A 17,487-nucleotide genomic window follows, 5' to 3' on the forward strand; every position below is an offset into this window, starting at 1 on the left:
AGCAACAGAATCCTACAGTTTCCTCACCTCTGGGTGCAGCAGCAGTGTCGTGGTTCTAAGGGCCAAGGAACACCAGCGACCCTGAAAATGAGTGGTGCTCAGCAACCCTGACTTTTGCTCCTCCAGCCCTTCCATCAGCTTTGTAAGCACCTAATTTCCTGTATTAAATCCCTTTGCCAGAAATACCTAGAGTGGTTTCAATTTTCCTGACCAATATGGAACTCAATAAATATTTGTCACAGTGAATGAATTCACTCATCGTTCAAGTCATTACTGAGCAATTACATGACTGCCACTGGGTTAGCTCTCATTATCCTCACAGCTCTGCAAGGGGAGTTCCCATTCTAGAGGAAAGGAAACTGAGGTCAGAGGACCCTATTTCAGATACCTACTGTAGGTGTACCACAGGCCAGGCACTCTGCCAGGTGCTAAGGATGCAAAATCAGAGATGACTCAGGCTCTGTCCTCAAAGAGAACCCTCGTCTACATGGAAAATAAACAATGGCAGCTACCCCTATGCTGGCCCCTCTGCCTATGAGACCACCACCATCCTCTCAGCATCTCACTGACTTAATTTTTTTTTTTTTTTTTAATTCAACAAGGTCCTTTTGCTTTATTCTCCCAGGCTAGGGAAAATCCCCCTGCAGGCTCTTATAACATCACATGGCTGGTGGAGGAATTGTCCCACTGGTCTAGTTCTCCTTCCATACAGATGCTACCTTACATGGAATGTCTATATGGCTGGATTCTAGGGTGAGTCTGAGATAACGTGACCTCAAGTGCAGGTAGGCTCTTTCTATCATAACCATGCCCCCCAGCACTGGCGTCTGGCATGGTTCTGAACTCTTAGTGCCTTGAGAGTAGACTGCTTGTAGCTCAGAGCTCTTTAGCCGGGAATTAATATGGCACATATGGAACAGGCACACCTCGGAGATATTGTGGGTTCAGTTACAGACCGCTGCAATAAAGCGAATATCACAATACAGCAAGTCACACAAAAATTTTGATTTCCCAGTGCATATAAAAGTTATGCTTACACTATCCTGTAGCCTGTTAAGTATGCAACAGCATTATATCTAAAAAAAAAAAAGTATATACCTTAATTTAAAAAACTTTTTGACTTTATTGCTAAAAAATGCTAACCATCACCCGTGCCTTCAGCGAGTCATAGTAATAACATCAAAGATCACAGATCACCATGACAAATATAATAATAATGAAAAAGTTTGAAATATTGCAAGGATTACCAAAATGTGACACAGAGACATGAAGTGAGTAAATGCTGTTGGAAAAATGGCACCAATAGACTTGCTTAACACAGGGTTGCCAGAGACCTTCAATTTGTAAAAAAAGCACAATATCTACAAAGTGCAATAAAACAAGGTATGCCTGTATATTGACTGAATGGCCTCAATTCATTACCTCTTCTAGTACCCAGGCCCTTTACAGTGTGACTTGCAGCTTTTCCCATCAAGAGGTGGCACCTATTTCCCTACTTCTTAAATCTAAGCTGGCCTTGTGACCTGCTTTGACCAACGGAAGTGACACTGTATCACCTACAAGCCTAAGCCTCAAGAAGTCTTGAGCATTTCTGTTTGCATTACTGCACGTCCACCACTGTGGTGAGAACATGCCTGGCTAAACTGCTGGAGAATGAAAGATGCATGCAGCAGAGCCGGGTCACCCCACCAGACTTATCCCACACCGGGCCATTCTAGAGCAGCGGACGCCAATCAACCTCCAGACATGTGGGAGAACCCAGCCAAGATCACCAGTTGCCGAGCTGACCACTGTAGACATGAGAAAAATAAACACTTTTTCCTATATACCACTGAGGTTTGGTGGATATTTCTTACACAGCTATAGCTAACCAATATACCCAGCTTGTTAAAAAATATGAGACACTCGCATATGTAATTTTTTGGACTCCTTTCCCCAAAAGGCAGGTATTCTCTTGACTGTCCTGAGCACTCCCTGAGGGCAGCTTGTATTTCTGCTACAACCTCTACTTCATTCCAGTTTCTCGTGGTTTGCATTTTACATTTACACGTATAACAGCTCGATCTGGTTTTGCCCTCCACGGTATCTCTAGCAGTGTCTGGCACACAGCTGGTGTTCAGAAAAGGTTCAGGTTACCCATGATGACCATGACCACTTTCTCCCCCTTCACCCCAAGCCCCAGCGTCTGCTCACCTCCAGGGGTGGGTAGGGCTGCATTCCCAACGCCTGGATCTCCACCGTTCCATTCCCAGTCAGGGGTGCTGTGGCACTATACACCTCCACCACGCCATTCCCGCCAGGGTTGGGACGCCCGGAGGGACCCAGGCTCTGGGATGGGGGTGGTGGAGGCTGGGGGGGTGGAGGTGGAGGCAGTGGTGGAGGGGGTGGAGGAGGAGGTGGAGGCTGGGTGAGGTAGCTCGGCGCGGAATGCATGTTCAGGCTACTCTGAAATCAGAAGAGAAAATTAAAGTGTCATAGCCTCTTGATACCAGCTGTCTGATTTATCAGTGGGGAAGGACATTTGCCTTAGCCAGCCATGTGGAAAGAAGAGCCACTCAGGCAGCTCAGAGGATGGGGCTGAGAGGGGGCATGGAAACAAAGTCATGGGAGAATTCAAGGAGCCATCAGTCTGGCGTTGCTATCCCTTTTCTCCATGAAAGTCAGCAAAAATGGCCCAGCTTGTGCAGAAATGAGCTCACAGAGCAGGCCTAATGTTGTTGTCTTTAGAAGGGCTTGCTTGTAGGACTGACTCTGAACTGGCATCTGAGAATGTGCCTCGTAGAAGGTTTCCTATGTTAATAAGGCTATTTTGCCCACCTGGGCACTGACCCTACAACAACCCACCTAGACTGTTTGCACAAACAATGTGATTTATGGTGAACCCCTCCTTCGCATGTCGGGGTCCGGAATTTTGGTTTGTGGCTGGGTGCCTACGTGACCGATCCGCAATAAAAGCCCTGGCCTTAGACTCGTAGGTGTGCTTCCCTGGCAGAAACACTAGGCACGTGTTGCTGCTCTTTTCTGCTGAAGGAAGATGCGTGCTCTATGCAGCCCCGCCACTTCCCTGAGAGAGAGAACTTTGGAGACTTGGAAGAACGTCAATTTTCTCCAGACTTCAGCTGCTGGGTCTTCTTCCCTTGCTGATCCTGCTGTGTATCCTTTTACCTAATAAACCACAGCCATGAGCACAACCATCCTGAGTTCTGGGTCTTTCTAGAGAGTCACCAAATGTGCTGGTGGCCATAGATCCCCGAAACACAGCCAATGACTTCTAGAAATTGACTCTACAAAAATAATCAAGCAGGTGGGCAAAGATAACCATACGTGGATGGTATTCCAGTAGTTTTTATAACAGCAAAAAATGGCAATGACCTAAATGTCCTTCCATGGAAGCCTGGCTAAACAGAGGATGGTCCATCCACATGGAATGGAACAAAACCCTTTGCGGTTGTTAAAGTGATGGTGCTGATCAATATTTCATAAAGGGTGCCTCTCTTCATTGCTGTTCCTTGGGTTCCATAGTCATATATGTCTAGAGAAAAATCTGGGGTGACAAAATCAAAAGTATTTCTTTACTGCAGGAAGAACCCAGGGACAGAGCAAGGGAAGAGGCAGAATGCCTCCCTCACAGCCTGGTTTGACCAGGGATCCTTTTTCTGTTGGAAAATCCCAAGGAGCCACTGTTCTAAGGAACACTTTGGGAAATACTGATGTAGCGTTGTAGGCACAGAGACAGAATGATGTTATACAAAAGGCAAAGTAAGAAAAGCAAGTTCCAGAACAGTGCATATAGCCTGACCCATTTATATAGATGTGTGTATATATATAGATATGTACGTATTTTTTTTAATTTAATTTTTATTTTTGGCTGCGTTTGGGTCTTTCGTTGCCACGCGCCGGCTTTCTCTAGTTGCGGCAAGTGGGGGCCGCTCTTAGTTGCAGTGCACGGGCTTCTCATTGCGGTGGCTTCTCTTGTTGTGGAGAACGGGCTCTAGGTGCGTGCGCTCAGTAGTTGTGGCTCGCAGGCTCTAGGGCGCAGGCTCTGCAGTTGTGGCGCACGGGCTTAGTTGCTCCACAGCATGTGGAATCTTCCCGGACCAGGGCTCGAACCCGTGTCCCCTGCATTGGTAGGTGGATTCTTAACCACTGTGCCACCAGGGAAGCCCAGAAATAGCTTTTTTTTTTTCTGGCTGCGTTGGGTCTTTGTTGCTGCGCGCGGGCGTTCTCTAGTTGTGGTGAGCAGGGGCTACTCTTCATTGTGGTGCGCGGGCTTCTCATTGCGGTGGCTTCTCTTGTTGCGGAGCACGGGCTCTAGGCGCGCAGGCTTCAGTAGTTGTGGCACACGGGCTCAGTAGCTGTGGCTCGCGGGCTCTAGAGAGCAGGCTCAGTAGTTGTGGCGTGGCTTAGTTGCTCCACAGCATGTGGGATCTTCCCAGACCAGGGCTCGAACCCGTGTCCTCTGCATTGTCAGGCAAATTCTTAACCCCTGCACTACCAGGGAAGTCCCAGAAATAGCTTTTTAAATAAATATATTTAAAATATACACATCTGTCTTTCTTTTCTTTTCTTTTTTTTAAATATTTTATTTGGTTGCACCGTCTTAGTTGTGGCAGGCCGGCTCCTTAGTTGCAGCAGGCAGGTTTCTTAGTTGCAGCTCGAGGGCTTCTTAGTTGCGGGTTGCCAGCTCCTTAGTTGCAGCACATGGGATCCTTAGCTGTGGCATGCAAACTCTTTATTTATTTGTTTGTTTATTCTTGGCTGCATTGGGTCTTCACTGCTGCACACGGGCTTTCTCTAGTTGCGGTAAGTGGGAGCCACTCTTTGTTGTGGTGCACAGGCTTCTCATTGCGGTGGCTTCTCTTGTTGCAGAGCACTGGCTCTAGGGCGCGCGGGCTTCAGGAGTTGTGGCGCACAGGCTTAGTTGCTCTGCGGCATGTGGGATCTTCCCAGACCAGGGCTCGAACCCACGTCCCCTGCATTGGCAGGCGGATTCTTAACCACTGCACCACCAGCAAAGCCCGACATGCGAACTCTTAGTTGCGGCATGGATGTGGGATCTAGTTCCCTGACCAGGAATCGAACCTGGGCCCCCTACATTGGGAGCGTGGAGTCTTACCCACTGGAACGCCAGGGAGGTCCCTCTATGTGCATTCGAAGGTCAGGAAAGCCAGACACCAAAATTTTGGCAGTGTTTTCTTTGGGTAGAGAGAGTAAGGGTGATTGACTGATTGATTGATTTCCCAATTTTTTCTTTTTTTTTTTTTTTGGCAGCATCGTCTGGCTTGTGGGACTTTAGTTCCCCAACTAGGGATTGAACCCGGGCCCTTGGCAGTAAAAACGTGGAGTCCTAACCACTGGACCGCCAAGGAATTCCCTGATTTCCCAATTTTTATTCTGTAAAGTTTCAAACCTACGGAAAGGTTACAAAAAGAATACAATGAACAGTCTTTATACTTCATCTAATTCACGAGTTGTTACCATTTTGCCACATCTGCAACGTCTGTGTGTGTGTGTGCACACACACACACATATTTGTGCTTTGTCAAGCCACTTGAAAGTTAGTTACAGACATCACGACACTTTATTCCTTAAAACTGTACTCAGATGCATCTCCTAAGAACAAGGACATTCTCCTATATAACCACAATTCAATGATCGTACATGGGAAATTGAATATTGATATAATACTATTATCTAAAATATTCAGATTCCGGGACTTCCTTGGTGGTGCAGTGGTTAAGACTCCATGCTCCCAATGCAGGATGCCTGGGTTCAATCCCTGGTCCGGGAACTAGATCCCACATGCGTGCCACAACTAAGAGTTCACATGCCACAACTAAGGAGCCCTCCTGCCACAACTTAGGAGCCCATGTGCTGCAACTAACGAGCTGGCGAGCCTCAACTAAGGAGCCCACCTGCCGCAACTAAAGACCCAGCACAACCAAATAAATAAATATTTTTTAAAATAAAATATTCAGATTCCGGGGCTTCCCTGGTGGCGCAGTGGTTGAGAATCTGCCTGCCGATGCAGGGGACACGGGTTCGAGCCCTGGTCTGGGAAGATTCCACATGCCGCGGAGCGGCTGGGCCCGTGAGCCACAACTACTGAGCCTGCGCGTCTGGAGCCTGTGCTCCGCAACGGGAGAGGCCGCGACAGTGAGAGGCCCGCGCATCGCGATGAAGAGTGGCCCCCGCTCGCCGCAACTGGAGAAAGCCCTCGCACAGAAACGAAGACCCAACACAGCCAAAAATAAATAAATAAATAAATAAATTTATTAAAAAAAAAAAAAAAATTCAGATTCCTCCAAATTCTAATCTCCCCAAGTGTCCCAATAAGGCCTTCACCACTTCCCCCATGCCTCACCCAATACAGGATCCAACCAAGAATTGTAAATTCAGTCAGTTGCCATGTCTCTCTACTTTCCAGGTTAAGAATAATTTAAAAAAAAAAAATTTTTTTTTTTTACTTTTCTATTGTGTACTTTCTAGTGTTTTTCTAATGGACATGGAACACTTCTGTTAAGAATAAAAATAGGAGTCCAAACAACTGGACTGTGGCTATGAAACCCCAAAGTCATTTTCTGGGTCCCAGCTGAATGCGGCAGCTTCCCCAACCACAGCAGGGCTGGCCAAGGGGAAGCTGACAGTCCTCCTTAGCTTGAGGGAGAGCTGGGGCCAAGCCCCCTTCTCTCTACAAGATTCTGAATCTGCAGGAGTCAACATGCAGGCCTAGAATCAAGATCCCGTGAGAAACTGGCCACCTCCTTACCTGCACAGGCGGGGGGCCCTGGGGCATGGGCTGGTCCAGGGATGTGAAGGCCGACATTGCAGACATGAGCACGTCATCGCTTACCAAGATGTTCCCCTGCACCAGGGTCTGGATCAGTGGGGATGGGGGCACGGTAATGTACGTGGAGATCTGGACAGTGAGAGAGAGAGAGAGAGAGAGAGGAAGGGAGAGAAAGGGAGAGAAAGAACATGTCTGAGGCTGTGGAAGAAAGCAGATGGCATGATGCAAAAGATCTGGGTTCTGGAGTCCCACAGACCTGGATTCTATTTCCACTTGTGCTACTTCTCCCTGCCATGTGACCCTGGGAAAGTCATTCCACCTCTCTCAACCTCCATTTCCTCGTCTATCAAACAAGGAGAATAAGTCACACCTCCATGTAAGGCATATACCCTGTGACCCAGCAACAATCCTTCCAGGCCTCTATCCTAGAGAATCACTCACACCTGTCCACAGGGAGTCCACAGAAAAAGAGTACTCTGCACAGCCTTGTTTCTAATAGTGAAAAACTGGAAGTAACCTTGATGCCCATCAATAGGAGAATAGATCAAAAAATACAATATAGTCATGGATAGAATACTATAGAGAGCAAGTAAGAGGTATTGCATGGAAAATCAAATTATATAATAACATGTACATTATATATTCTCATCTTTAAAAATCTAAAACAATACTACTATGTAATTCCTGTGAGTACTTAAGAAAGTATGTGAAAGTATAATTATATGTTCTCAGGTTAACAGCAAGGATGAAAGGCAGACCTTACAAGAGGGTGTCAAACATGCAGTGACTATTCCTGTCAGTAGATGTAAAGCGTGTTTTGTTTTGTTTATTTGTTGCCTTTCTTTCCTGGCATCTTCCTAAGTCGTCTGTCTGCAGGACCCCTGGGGACAGCAGCAACTGGGCCCCTGAACCCAGAGTCCCTGCTCAAACAGGATGTCCTTGCCCTCAACCAAGCAAGGACAACCCAGGCAGTTTAGGGACACACCCCATGTCACGGCCAGGAAAGGCAGTGACATGTATTTTTACAATGTCACATGCATTAGGCTGAGACAAAAAATGGGAAATCATTTCCATGTCCATCCAACTCACTCAGGCAGAGGGATTCGTGTTTGCCCATTACCAACCGACTGTGTTCTAAAGTTTTTTCCTTGCCCAGGACTGGAAGAATTTCCCTCTCTCCTACGGAAAAAAAAAAAAAGGGAGTGGGGGGAGAGGGAACATTTTCTACTAACAAAACTCATAATCAAGGAGTGAGAAAACGACTGCTCTGTGTTAGAAAATGTCTATGGTAACTTGAAAAGTTTAAACGTACATGTCCTATGGATCTGGAGGTGAACGCTTTTATCTTGATGGCAGGAATTATGTCTATACAATGGGTGAAGATAATGTTTTAGAGGAATAAGGAGACAAGAGGAAGCCAGAGGGAAACCTGACCCCGTGACCTGGCATCCTGGGACATGCCCAGCCCCCTTTATAAGGAGTCTTTAATCCCTCTGAACTCCCACCCAGGGTGTCTTTGCTCCAGAACTGTGTTCCTGACTGAGAACTCTGCAAGCTTCTCCAGATACCCCCAGCCTGCCCTGTGACCTCCAGACTTGTATATCTGTCTGCACCTTCACTGCCTCCACTTAAAGGTCCAATGGGCATCTCAAATTCAACATGAGCAGCTGAACTCCTGACATCCCCCCCAAAACCTTCTCCTTGTTGTTTTCCCCAGTTCGGTTAATGGCAACTCCAACTCTGGTCATCCTTGACTCCTCTTAATCTCACACCCTACATCCAATCCATCCACAAGCTCTGTCAGCTCCACCTTCAAAATATTTCGAAAATCTCACCCCTTCTCTCCACCTCCACTGCCACTATCCTGGTCAAGCCACCACCACCCATTGTCTGGATTTGTACAGTAGCACCCTCATCAGTCTCCTGGATTTCTCTCTTGACTCCCATCAAAATCTACTGTCTACAGCAGCTACAGTGACCTAGTTAAAGTGTAAATCAGACTATATCCCTCTTCTGCTCAAAATCCTCCAATGGCTCCCATCTCATGCAGAGTAAAAGCCCACAGACCGATACGATTTGCCAGGATCCCCCTATTGCCTCTCTGACCTTATCACCTCTCACCCTCCTCACTCACTCACTTAGCTCTAGCCACTCTCACCTCCTTGCTGTTCCTGGAATAAAGCCAGCACGCTTCCGCCTCAGGGCCTTTGCACTTGCTGATCCGGCCCCCTGGAATATTCATCCCCAAAGTAGCTTCATGACTATTTCTCACCTCCCTAAGTCTCTGCACAAATGTCACCTCTTCACAGAGCTCATCCCAGAGCACCACATACAAAAGGGCAAAACCTCCCATCCCTGTCTTGACATCCCCTATCTCTCTGCACTTATCCTGGGAAAAGTACATCTCTACACATCTGTTTGGGTACTATCTATCTCACTCAATGCCATGAAGGCAGTGACCTGGTCTGTTTGTCCACCCCTGTACCCCCAGTGCCCACACAGTGCCTGACACACAGTGGGTGCTCAAAAAAGACTTGACTAGATAAATGAACAAACGAATGGATAAATACCTGGCGATTGGCAGGAGGCGGGGCCTGCTGGACTGCTGTGGGTGCTGCCGAAGGTGTGTAGATGCTGTTGGTAGCCAGTGAGACTGTGGCCAGGGGCGGGGCACTCCCCTGGCACTGTTCCCGCTTGTGGGTCATAAACGCCGGCAGCGAGTTGAACTGCTTCTTACACTTCCCGCAGAGAAAGACATCCTCATCATCTAGGGGTCATGCCCACAGAGCAGCAGAGGGAGGGAAATAACGAAAAAAAGCAAGAAAAAAGGAGGGGGCATACAGTGAGAAATGGGAGGCCCATGGCTGGACTATGAGAAAGGCAAACTAACGGCATTCCATGACTCGACGTGCGAGGGTCAAGCATCAACTCTGTGCTTCCTACGAGCTTTCAAACCACGCTGGCACCTGCGGGAATATCCAGCCAGGTTCACCCAGGAATCAAAAATTAGAAATCAGGAAATCGTAAGGTGGGTTCGCTTCAAAGTTGAGACATTCAGAATCTTTATCCTGCCTGAATTTATTCACCAGTCCCCAAATGGGCTGCATGATCACACTCCTCAGTGCCCTTGCATCCCCTGTCCTCCCTGCCAAGCTGCCTCTCTCAGAACAACTCATTCTGCAAGGCTCAGCTCAGATGTCACCTCCTCCAGGAAGCCCTCCTCAAGACTGTTCACAGTTCCTTCCTCTGGGCAAGCCTCTCTTATCACATTTTTCCCATCACCACCATATTTCCTAAGGGAAGGAAATATCTCTTATTTATCACCATAACTACAGTATTTTCTGGGCACATAGGAGGCCTTCAGTGGATGTCTGCTGAATGCATGAAAAACTAAATCAATGATTAGCTACAGTTAACACCATCCATTATTGAAGGCCCACCACAGGCCATGCACTGTGCCAAGTTCTTGATATGTTGTGGCAGAAATGTCTAATTGTCATTCAATATTCACTCTTCCTTCTTAAAAAGTAATACAAATTTTAGTGAGAAACATGGCCATCTAGTTAAAGACCATATTTCCCAGACTTTTTTGCAGCTAGACATGTCATGTGACTGAATTCTGACCAATAGGAGAAGAGGAGAAGTATACTGTCTACACAACTTCCTCCTAAAAGGAAGGGGTATGACTCCTACTTCCTTCTTTCTTCCCTTCCTGTTGGCTGGAGTGTGGAAATGAAAGTGGGAGGTTGGAGCAGCCATCTTGGACCACATGCTGAGAGCAGCAGAGCCATATGAAAGAAGGGGTCTGAGTCATCAGGACTTCATGCAACAAAGAAATAAACTTTAATCTTGTACAAACTACAAGAAACTTGCATTTCTTATTTATGACAGCTAAAACCGAATCCCAAGTACCCTCACAAGATTCCTATGAGGTAGGACTATTATCCCCATCTTACAGATGTGGAAACTGAGGGCACAGAGAGGTTAACTCACTTGCCCAAGGTCACAGAGCCAAACTATGGGAAAAAGGATTCAAACTCAGTTGTGTGTCTCTCTGTCCCCAGCATGGTTCCCAAGTACTCAAAAATCTTTGTAGAATGAATGGATGAACACACAGACTCACACAGGGCTCTAAAGGAAGTTCCTTGCCCTCTCTGTGTCGCAAGGGCCTGGGCTGTAAATTGGAGAGATTCATGCTTAGCCTCATTGAGGGGAAGCTGAGAAATGACTTTGGGTCAAAGGTACAAGCATTGCTAAGCATCGGGGCTCCTAGTCATTCTCTGTCATGATCCCCACATTCACTAAGTGACTGAAAAAGACATCCTCAGAGCTAAGCAGAGAAAAGTCTGAGCCTGAAGATTCAGGCTGGGAGGAAGGAGAGAGGCTTCAGACATGAGAGGACAACCTGGGAACCACAGTGGGCAGTTCACTCCCACACCCCCTCATCAGCCCCACCTGTTTTCACAGGAAGCTACTTACCCTTCCCACTGGTGAACCTGAGCAGATACTCACCCAGTGGCTGGATAGCAGGGGGTGCATTGACGCTCTGGCCTGTTGGATCAGGAACTGCTCCTTGGCCATCCAACAGTGACTGGACAGCTAGGACAGTCTGATTGTCCATTCCTAAAGAAAGAAAAGCAGCCTTTCTGGGAGGTGGGCCCAGCATCCTGCTCTGACTTCACCCTTACAAGCCAGACCCATTGCAAGGCCCCCATGGCAAAAATGTCTGTCTGTGCACTGATATGCTTTCTCTCCAACTTCTATTGGAATAGAACCCAAGATTTTTGGCTGGGAACATGGCCCCAGAATAAAGATTACACTTCCCAGCCACTCTTGCAGCTAGAGAATATCTAAGTTCTGGTCAACAGGAGCTTTGGGGAAGTTTTCTTAAAAGCTGCCTGGTATGTGACCCCCTTCTTTGTCCGATCCTCCATCCTGCTTCCTAGAACAAGAAGATGATGGTGGGAACTCTAGCCACCATCCCAGATCATGAGGACAAGGGCACTACAGGGCAAAAGACTGGAAAGATTCTGGGTCTCTGAGGACCTTGTAGAACACAGCCACTGTCACAGCTCTAGACTGCCTTTTTCTGGACTCCCACATGAGAGAAATAAACTTCTAGCCTGTTTAAGCCACTGCTAGGTTGGGCTTCTCTCTTACTCATGGCTGAGTCTAATCCGAAATGCAACAACCCCTCTGGAAATCATGTTACTAAGTCTTCCCCATCCACACCCCACAAATCCCACAAATCTGTTTGCACTTGGGCTTCTCTTGTTTTCCAATGTGTGCGTATTTTTTCAGTTCCTCAATAAACAGCATAATCTGGATTGTGGTCGGGGGGACTCTTGAGAAGCTGACTACGTCCATGTTTTCCAACCAGTTGTCACTGTTGAGGTTCTCAGTAGCACACTGTCCAGCCGTGTCACCAGCTGGAAGACAGGCCTCCTCACATCTAAGTGGCCACCAAGGCACACTGCCTCCCCCCCCAATAACCCAGAGGGTGCCTCCTTCTCTCTGTCCTCACAGCCAACCTCTCACCTGGACACCTGCCCCAGCTTCTACTGAAAGGCAGTTAGAACCATTAGCTCCTGCAGCCAAACTGAATCCATACTTTCCCCTGTCACAATGCAGGTTGTGTGCCTCCTGAGGCCAGCCCTTCTCTCCATCTCCTCCTGCTCCTTCAGAAGCCATTCTCCACCAGCTGGCCCATCTCACACTGTGCCCACAACTTCTCCTTCCCAGCAGCGGCTACACACACTCAGGTTTCTCCAGAATGGCCTCCCTCGAACTCATGTTCTCATCTCTCCTCCCTTCAACATCAAGCATCCGATGAGAGTTGTCTACACCCTCCATCTCCTCTGCCCACCTCCCAATCCTCCTCCACCCACTCCAGTGGGGCTTAAGTCCCCATCATTCCACCAGAATCACCAAAGACCACCTGGCAGCATCAGACATTCTTTTTTGAAACACTCCCTTCTCGGGCTCCAGGGTGCCACCCTTCCTGGGTCTTCTCCCACCTCTCTGCTCGCTCTTTCCCAGCCTCCTTTACTCTCGTCACCTGTCCATCCCCTAAATGTTTCTATTTTTGAAGGGTTCCTTCCATCTGGCTCTCTCTCCTCTCCCTCTTACACTCTCCCTGAGAATCCTCACTCACCCTCATTTAGTTCTCCCTAATATCTGGAGTTTCAAACCTGATGTTCATGCTCCCCCAGAAGGAGCTTCAGTAAATCTTCTATCATCTAATGCAAAACTGTATGTCAGCATTTGTGTGCAAATCTGTACATGAATGTTCATAGCAGTTTTATTCATAATAGTAAAAAACTGGAAACAAGTCAGATGTCCTTCAGTGGGTGAACAGTTAAACAAACTGCAGTGCATCCATAGCACGGAGCACTGCTCAGCAATAAAAAGGAGCAACCTACTGATACAAGCAACAACTTGGATGAATCTCCAGGGAATTACAATGAGTGAAAAAAGCCAGTCTCAAAGGTTATATACTTTATGATTCCAATTACATGACATTCTTGAAATGATAATATTTTAGAAATGGAGAACAGATTAGTGTGGTTGCCGGACATCAGGGATGAGGAGCAGGGGAAGGAGGTGGGTGGAGCCATAAAAGGGCAACATCTTGTAGTGATAGAACTGTTCTGTATGTCGACTGGTTATAATACTATAGGATAGTTTTACAAGATGTTACATTGTGGGAAACTAAGTAAAGGATAAATGGAATCACTCTGTATTATTTCTACAACTGCACGTGAATCTACAGAAAAAAAAGTATTTCAAAATAAAAAGTTTAATTTAAAAAAAATATTGGGGGCTTCCCTGGTAGCACGGTGGTTAAGAATCCGCCTGCCAATGCAGGGGACACGGGTTCGAGCCCTGGTCCGGGAAGATCCCACATGCCGCGGAGCAACTAAGCCCGTGCACCACGACTACTGAGCCTGCGGTCTAGAGCCCATGAGCCACAACTACTGAAGCCCGCGTGCCTAGAGCCCGTGCTCTGCAACAAGAGAAGCCACCACAATGAGAAGCCTGCACACCGCTATGAAGCGTAGCCCCTGCTCCCTGCAACTGGAGAAAAAGCCCACGCAGCAATGAAGACCCAACGCAGCCAAAAATAAATAAATAAATTTATCTTAAAAAATATATTGGGACTTCCCTGGTGGTCCAGCCTGGGTAGGACTCTGTGCTCCCAATGCGGGGGGCCCGGGTTCGATCCCTGGTCGGGGGAGCTAAATCCCACATGCGTGCTGCAACTAAGATGCTGCATGCTGCAACTAAAACCCGGTGCAGCCAAAATAAATCAATGACTATTTTTTAAAAAATAAAATAAAAAATACTGCCTGTCAAAACTATGGAGACAATAAAAAGATTAGTGGTTGCCGGGGGTGGGGGGAGGGATGAATAGGCAGAGCACAGAGGATTTTTAGGGCAGTGAAAATACTCTATATGATAATATTACAATGATGGATATATGTCATTATACAATTGTCCAATAGAATGTACACCACCAAGAGTGAAACTTAAGATAAATTATGGACTTCGGGTGGTCATGATGTGTCAATGCAGGTTCATCCTTGGTAACAAATGTACCACTCTGATGAGTTACGTTGATTAAAGGGGAGGTTATGAATGTGTAGGATCAAAGGTATACAGAAAGTCTCTGTACCTTCCTCTCAACTGTGCAAACCTAAAACTGCTCTAAAAAAATTAAGTCTTTGAAAAAAATGCTGTCTATGTAAAACTCAAACCAAATGTGTCATTCCCCATCCCTAAGTTTGTTCCTCTCCTAGTAATCCTCATCAATAAGAACAGGGCACCACTGTCCACACAGCTAAAGCCCCTGGGGCACCCCCTGATTCTTCCCTTAACCTATCTCCCTTCACACCCTGATTTCCGGTCCTTCAGCAAGTCTAGCCTATTCTGTCTCCCAAATATCTCTCAGATCCACTTTTCCTCCATCCCCATAGCTGTCCCCAGAGCCCAGGCCACCATCAGTTCCCAGCAGGACAGCCGCAGTGGTCTCACCTCCCCACGGCCACTCTGACCCCTCCTGTCTGTTCTCAGAGCAGCCAGGGTGAATTTTATAAAACATACGTTAGCTTGTGCAGCTCCCCTGCTGAAAACCCTTTCTTAGTTCCACACTGATGCCAAGATAAAGTTCAGAAGCCTCATCTCTAGCTGCTCACATGAACTTCTGTGAATCCTAGACCTCTCTCCCCACCAGGGCTTTGCAAATGCAGTCCCCACTGCCTGGGTCATCTCTGGATACCCACAGTTCTGCTGCCCTTCTCCTAGCCCAGCGCGCATCACACAGTCCCAGGAACTGATTTTTCCTTTACCTTCTTCATCACTCAATACAGGAACACATTCTTGTAGTGAAAATTCAAACACTGAGGAAGTCCATGAACCTAGAGAGAAAGCAGGCCTCACACCATCCTGTTGGCCTCCCAGAGGGAGCCACCAATGACCCTGGCCTTCCACATCCATCACCCGTCACAGCACTGAACACCAGCTGAGGTTATCTTTACTGTTTACCTTTTCTATAATTCTATGATTTCTACATCCCTTACCAACGAGTATTCCTGAAACTTAACCTTCCCAGATGTGGGGAGGATTACACATTTCGTGGTGAGAGAGCTGATCCTCCAAGATGTTAAGAGACACAGCTGAGACCTCCTGGGGAGTTGCAGGACTCAAAGCCTCAGCCACATACCACTGGTCCAGCCTACTTTCAGCTTGCACTCTAATTATGTGTATACTCATCTCATCCGTCCAAGAGCATTCTTGGGTCTGTATCCCCCCAGCATCAACTCTGTGCCATGGCCCTGAATTCTCTGAGGCTTCCTTCCCAACTCCTAGCAAGTGCACATGGAGGCTCTCAGTGTTTGCCTGCCTCCAAAGCTCACAATTCCCAGAGCCTGAGGACCATTCACATCCTAGGATCTTGCAGAGCATGGGACAACCACTCGGTGCGCTGTTTGCTGGTTTGGGTCTGGTAACTTGGCGTCCCGGCCAACCACACCGTTGGCACCCATCCTTTCTTGGTCTGGGTTTATAATACTCTGCATCCCGTAATGGTGCACAAAGTAGGCACCCCGTGTTTGCTGGTTTCTGTCCAAGGCCTGGCCTTGCACACAGGTGGCGCCGATCCTTTCCTGGTCTGAATTGAAGACACTATGTCAGAGCGCGAGGCACACAGTTGGCGCTCAATACAAGTTCTTAATGGTCAGGACCCCTGGCTCAGCCCCTCCCCCCCGCAGCCGCTGCTGCACCACGGTCCCCCTGGATGCAGCCCTCCCCAGCCCTCGCGTCCGCGGTGTAACCACGCTCGCCTCGCGGTTCCCGGCCTGGCCTGCATCACCATCCCCCGGCTGTTCCCTCCAGGAAACTGCCCCCCAGGCCCAACCGCGCGCCGCCCGGGCCCTGGCGGCGGCAGCTGTTCCGGTCCTAGGCTCCCCTCCCGCTGCGCCAGCCGTCCACGGCTGTTCCGCTCTCGGTGCTCTCCCCCAGGGCCTTCTCTCTCTCGCTGTGCCTGTCCGGTTGCACGCACCCCCCACCCCCCCACCCGCCGCCGCAGCCGCCGCCGGGCCTAGGCGCCCGCGGCTGTTCCGGTCGCGAGATGCACCCCCCACCACCACTGAGCCTCAACTCCGCTTCTGTTCAGGCCTCACTGCTCCCCCACCCCTGCCGACCTCCGCTCCCGCGGCTGTTCCCATCCGTGGCCCTCCCGCCCCGCTGGCTGTTCCGGCCCGGCGCCCTCCGCCCCGCAGGCGCCACGCGCCCTGGGCCCCGCGCTGCGAGTTCGCGGCGGGAGGGGGCGCAAGGTGGAACAGCCGCCTCCCCAGTCCCCGCCGCCGCTCACCCTCCAGGGCCTCGAAGATCGTCTGCGCCATTTTGGAGCCGCCGCCGCTGGAGTCCGAAGCCGGGCTGCGCGAGCATTGTGGGAGCCGTGGTGGCGGCGGCGGCGGCGGGGCCGCTAGGGGGCGCCCTCCTTCCTCCTCGGAGCCCCTCCACCATCCCAGAAAACCAGGAATGGCTCGTGGGACCCCCAGCATCCCGGGGCTCCCCCAGCCCCACCTGGATAACCCAGTTATTGGACACGTGGACCCCTATCCCTGCAGTATTTTGATACCAACCAGGGTTCTTGGCTTTCCCCAATGAATAGACGTTGACTAGAGGCCAGATAAGAAGTTCAGGCAAGGCTTTATTGGGGCCCTTGCTGCAGCAGGGGGGAGGGAGAGCAAACGACAGGTTCCCTTGCTTGCTTGCTGAAGGGGGGCAAGCTTGTTCCTTATATGGAGTGAAGGTAGGGGTGTGTCCAGGGGTCAGGCGGAGGGGTGGCTTAGGTGTTTTGTCCACCCCTTAGGTGGTATTGTGTGCAGGGGGACATGCGCAGTACCCTGCTTTTGCTCCCAACACCCAGTTTTTGTTCCTGGTTCTTCACAAATGGCAGTTGGGTTTTGTTGTCTTTTTGTATCTTTTGGGTCCAGAATTTGCCCCAGCCGTGCATGCATGCACACAGTTATTTTTAGTCCCATATAGTTTCTTTGTATTTTGTTGCTCGGGGAGACGTGTGTCCAGGTGCAAGCATTGCAGCATAGCAGCAAAGGGTCCCAGGTCCCAGCCTGTCTCAATTTGAACCCCTAACTCTGCGCACTGACCCCCATCCCTATTGCACACAGGCACCT

General features: G+C 48.9%; 1 protein-coding gene and 1 long non-coding RNA gene across 3 annotated transcripts in view; both read right to left on the minus strand.

Moving 5' to 3' along the window:
- ZNF341 (zinc finger protein 341) overlaps nt 1–16,869 on the minus strand; it is a 42,094-nt gene extending 25,225 nt beyond the window's left edge. Inside the window, exons 1-5 of one of the 2 annotated variants that reach the window (XM_082432128.1) lie at nt 16,662–16,869; nt 11,303–11,413; nt 9,361–9,557; nt 6,770–6,919; nt 2,194–2,445 (exon numbers count right to left, since the gene is read on the minus strand). In XM_082432128.1, the coding sequence (XP_082288254.1) occupies nt 2,194–2,445; nt 6,770–6,919; nt 9,361–9,557; nt 11,303–11,413; nt 16,662–16,854 (903 nt within the window). In that variant the 5' untranslated portion in view covers nt 16,855–16,869. Of the gene's footprint in view, nt 1–2,193; nt 2,446–6,769; nt 6,920–9,360; nt 9,558–11,302; nt 11,414–15,138; nt 16,045–16,661 lie in introns of those variants that run through there. The other variant, XM_082432129.1, reaches the window with a different exon arrangement.
- Nucleotides 1–17,487, minus strand: part of LOC309646203 — a 441,930-nt gene that overhangs the window by 416,418 nt on the left and 8,025 nt on the right. The gene's annotated exons all lie outside the window — the stretch shown is intronic.

The sequence above is a fragment of the Balaenoptera physalus genome (genome assembly GCF_965194825.1).
Source record: "Balaenoptera physalus genome assembly, chromosome: 16".
Classification (NCBI taxonomy): Eukaryota; Metazoa; Chordata; class Mammalia; order Artiodactyla; family Balaenopteridae; genus Balaenoptera; species Balaenoptera physalus.